Source organism: Lygodium microphyllum, unplaced genomic scaffold (genome assembly GCF_053477565.2).
Source record: "Lygodium microphyllum isolate KBCC unplaced genomic scaffold, Lygodium_microphyllum_v1.1.10 scaffold_31, whole genome shotgun sequence".
Classification (NCBI taxonomy): Eukaryota; Viridiplantae; Streptophyta; class Polypodiopsida; order Schizaeales; family Lygodiaceae; genus Lygodium; species Lygodium microphyllum.
In genome coordinates this window covers 10,750,171-10,753,610 of record NW_028229514.1, presented here as the reverse complement: position 1 = coordinate 10,753,610, position 3,440 = coordinate 10,750,171, and the positions used below count along the sequence as shown (strand labels likewise).

At 42.5% G+C, this 3,440-nt stretch overlaps 1 protein-coding gene across 1 annotated transcript; it reads left to right on the top strand.

Moving 5' to 3' along the window:
- The first annotated feature begins 1,923 nt into the window (after positions 1-1,923).
- Positions 1,924-2,806, top strand: LOC148009310 (antifungal protein ginkbilobin-like protein). The gene is made up of 2 exons (XM_087673630.1): positions 1,924-2,065; positions 2,142-2,806. The coding sequence occupies exon 2, from the start codon at positions 2,166-2,168 to the stop codon at positions 2,604-2,606; it is 441 nt and encodes a 146-aa protein (XP_087529756.1). The 5' UTR covers positions 1,924-2,065; positions 2,142-2,165; the 3' UTR covers positions 2,607-2,806.
- Positions 2,807-3,440: the final 634 nt, after the last annotated feature.

The following is a 3,440-nucleotide window of genomic DNA, read 5'->3' as shown; positions in this document are numbered from 1 at the left end:
CACCCTCTCTCTCCAATCCCTCTTTCCTCCCACTACTTCAGCACGGTGTCCTCCCGGTCCTGCAGCATGGCCGCACGGCATCGACTTCCAGTCCTCCTCTCACCTCTTAAGCAGTCTGTCGCAGCAATTCCCCCCCCCCCCCCCCCCCTTCTTCAACACCTTAGAAGGTGTTCTTATAGTTTGGGGGGAAGAGAGGACCTCCCCCTACGTGGCCCCTCGCATGGCCTCTTCCCCTCCACCTCTTAAATTTCCATAATAGCCCATCCTCTTCCCTCAGCCACGCATCGGCTGGGGGAAGGAAAATATATAAAAAAAATTCAACAATTTTGTCCCAACATTATCCCCTTGACCTCCTCCCAAGAGGGAGTTCACCTATGGTTATGCGGGTTATTTAAACCTTGGTCCCGTTTTGCCAGTGGAGAGGTCATGATTCTTCGGTCCCGATTTACCAATGCGGAGTACCCCTTTTCTCGCGTACGATCATAAATCAGCTACCGGAAATGGAGATAACCTTTTCACAAACTTACGATGTGCGGGAGGTTGGTCTAGTAATATTTCAAACGGAAATATTACATTTACACCCTAAATCTTGATTTATAATTGCAAGGGACCATGGGTGCTAAGTATAACCCTCACTAATTGATAAGAAAAGTCAATATACATTGTCCAAGAGAATATAAAAGTTCTTATAGCTAAGGCCTTCTAAAATCTTGCATGCTTCAGGCACATAACATGCTTAGCTCTTCCTTCCATGGCTAATCAATGTGCCATTATCTCATCCTTGGATCCTCGCTGATCCTTTAGAAAAAAGCCTCATTGTGGCTATAGATATGTTCACAAATATTTCTATTGGTTAAAAGATTCCCGTCAACATGTATGCTTCTTATTAGTGCACTAAGCTCTACTCGACCCTATCAAGTATTTCCTTCTTTCTTTTCCTTACGAAACCTTAATTTTCTTGAATGCATTTCCATATGATTAAAGGAACCTTCGTAACCTCACAGTAAGTATGAAAGCGAGCATCTAGTCCAAGCAAACTGCACAAAGTCCAATGCTAATACAAACTATGATACTCTTGTCCTACTTAAAAGACTTGGATATAAAGGTTCTCATGCAACCTTTTTGTTACAATCTATTTTTGCCATGGTTCTGTGCTATGATACAAAAATTGGGAGAGTTTCTAAATGAGATTATGAAAATTGAATAACTACGGTAGAAAGAATCAATACAGTATGTAATATCATCGAAAACTAAACATTCTTTATGTCTACATTTATGAAGCATACGTATCCTCATAAAGCCTTGGAAAAAGTGATGAAGCGAAATAAATAGCAAATTTATGAGGGATACATTTGGAAAATGGGAAAAATGTTTGAAGGGCATTTGGAGAACTTTGAATAAATTGGAGGGGCACAATATAGGGGAGTTGAACAAATGTGGGGGGATATTCGGACAAAATTTAAATGTAACTCATGGCTTGTATTTCGTGTTTCCGTGGAGACTTGGAGTTTCTTAAGATTCACACACGAGCTAATGCAAGAATTATCCATTACAAGCCAACCACAATCCCTTCACAATACGGCACACTGTAATTGATCTTTAAGATTTTTCCGAGTCAACGTTTGGTGCTTTTATTTCGTTGATTGCTTTTGATGGTCAGATTGATGACGTGTGGCTTCGCTGGACGAGAATAATCAAAAACCGACATCTAATAGGGATGTCCCGCTTACGGACATACAAAGAATTCGAGTATCAATAAAAGGAGAACCCACTAAGATTAAACAAGTCGGCGTAGTCGGCGTAGTTGCGCTCTTTGAGGAAACGAAAAGAAGCAAAATTAAAGGAGGAACCAAGGAAGCAACCGATGAAACAGAGAGAAGCAAATGATGGTTTCAGTTAGCTGCACCGCACAGCTTGGCACGAAGCTAGAAAGAGCACGCGGTTTCCACATCGCAGATTCGCAGCGGCTGCAGCTCTCTCTATAAAACGGGTGAAAAGGAGAGGGATGGCTGAAGTAAAAGTTCTCCGAGCAAGCTAAGTGTATGTGATAAGTGACGTCAAGCTGGTAAGGCGGTCTCTCTCTCTCTCTCACATATCGAAGTTTATAGTAACGCGTGTGTAATGATCTAGACTGCATGCAGGTACTTCCGGATTAATATTTCAACATGGCCACGTATAACGTTGAGAGCAAGTATCTACTGGTTGCACTGACGACTATCGCATATTTATCATTAGCGGCTGCGCCAGGTCTCGCCAACCCCAGCTCTACAGTGCACAGCCAGGCGGTGGTGGCGGCATCCTGCAGCCCGAAGCCGATGAAGCCGGGGAGCACGTATGCGTGGCATGTCGGGGGGCTGCTGGCGTACCTGGTGCAGGAGACCCCTTACACCGATAGCCTCTCCCTCAAGGCCCGGTACGGGGGAGGGAACGCGCCCGCCTTCGGCCTCGCCACCTGCTCCGCGTCTGCCTCCCCTGCCGATTGTCAGTCCTGCCTCCAAACCCTCTCTTCCGATATTTGGGGCATCTGTCATAGCGCTCTTACTGCTCTTGTGCTGTACCCGAACTGCTCCCTCGGCTATGCCAACTATATTGGCTTCTCCAGCTAATTAATAACCCTGCTAGCCTAGTACTCTCTTCTTCTGCCTCTCCGCCTACTGATCTGTCTCTCTGTCTTTGTCTCTGTCTGTCTGTCTGTCTGTCTGTCTCATACAGAGAACAAAACATACTCTCCGATATGTTATAAAGAAAATAAAGGGTCATTCGCTCCACATGGATTGACTACAATAGTTATCTCATAAGAGTTTTCTATGCCAAGCTCTTTTCTTCTTTTCCAATACTTTTAAGTTTTCTTTCTCCCGTCTTCACTACTATGTCTTGGGGTCCAATTTCAGGCACAAACATATCATTGCTTATTTGCTGTGCATACATCATTCAACAATTTGCTATAAAACATTCTCGGTGCTAAGTGTATTATTCATTCACCTTGGTCCAATATGCTTTTGAAGCCTAAAAAGATGCTTGATCTCATGTGCTATTACCTATAAAATATGAGAAATGCTTACATATTTACTAATCATTATGAGTCATTTAATCATAGAGGCCAATAGTATCCTATGTAAGATCACAAGTAATGTGTGGATACAACTTAATAGGATTACAAGTTAAAAAATTGCACTATTGCCTTTGTTTACCTCTCTTTACTAGCATCCAAGGATCGAAAGTTATAATCTCACAATGGACACAATTGCAAACCCTTAGGTTAAGTTTTGTGTTTCTTCCTAGGAGATCCCCCCTAAACTCTCTCAAATAACTTAAGAAAATGACGAGCCTTTTTTAACTTGGGTAAAAACTTGAAGTATCTCTTTCTAAAAACCTCAACTTTACATCTTTTTAAAAAAAACTAGTACTATGACATGCTTTGTTCTTTTGAAAATAAGGTC

Coding starts and splice junctions, on each gene's coding strand:
- LOC148009310 (XM_087673630.1), top strand. CDS start 2,166: ATGGCCACGTATAACGTTGAGAGCAAGTATCTACTGGTTGCACTGACG.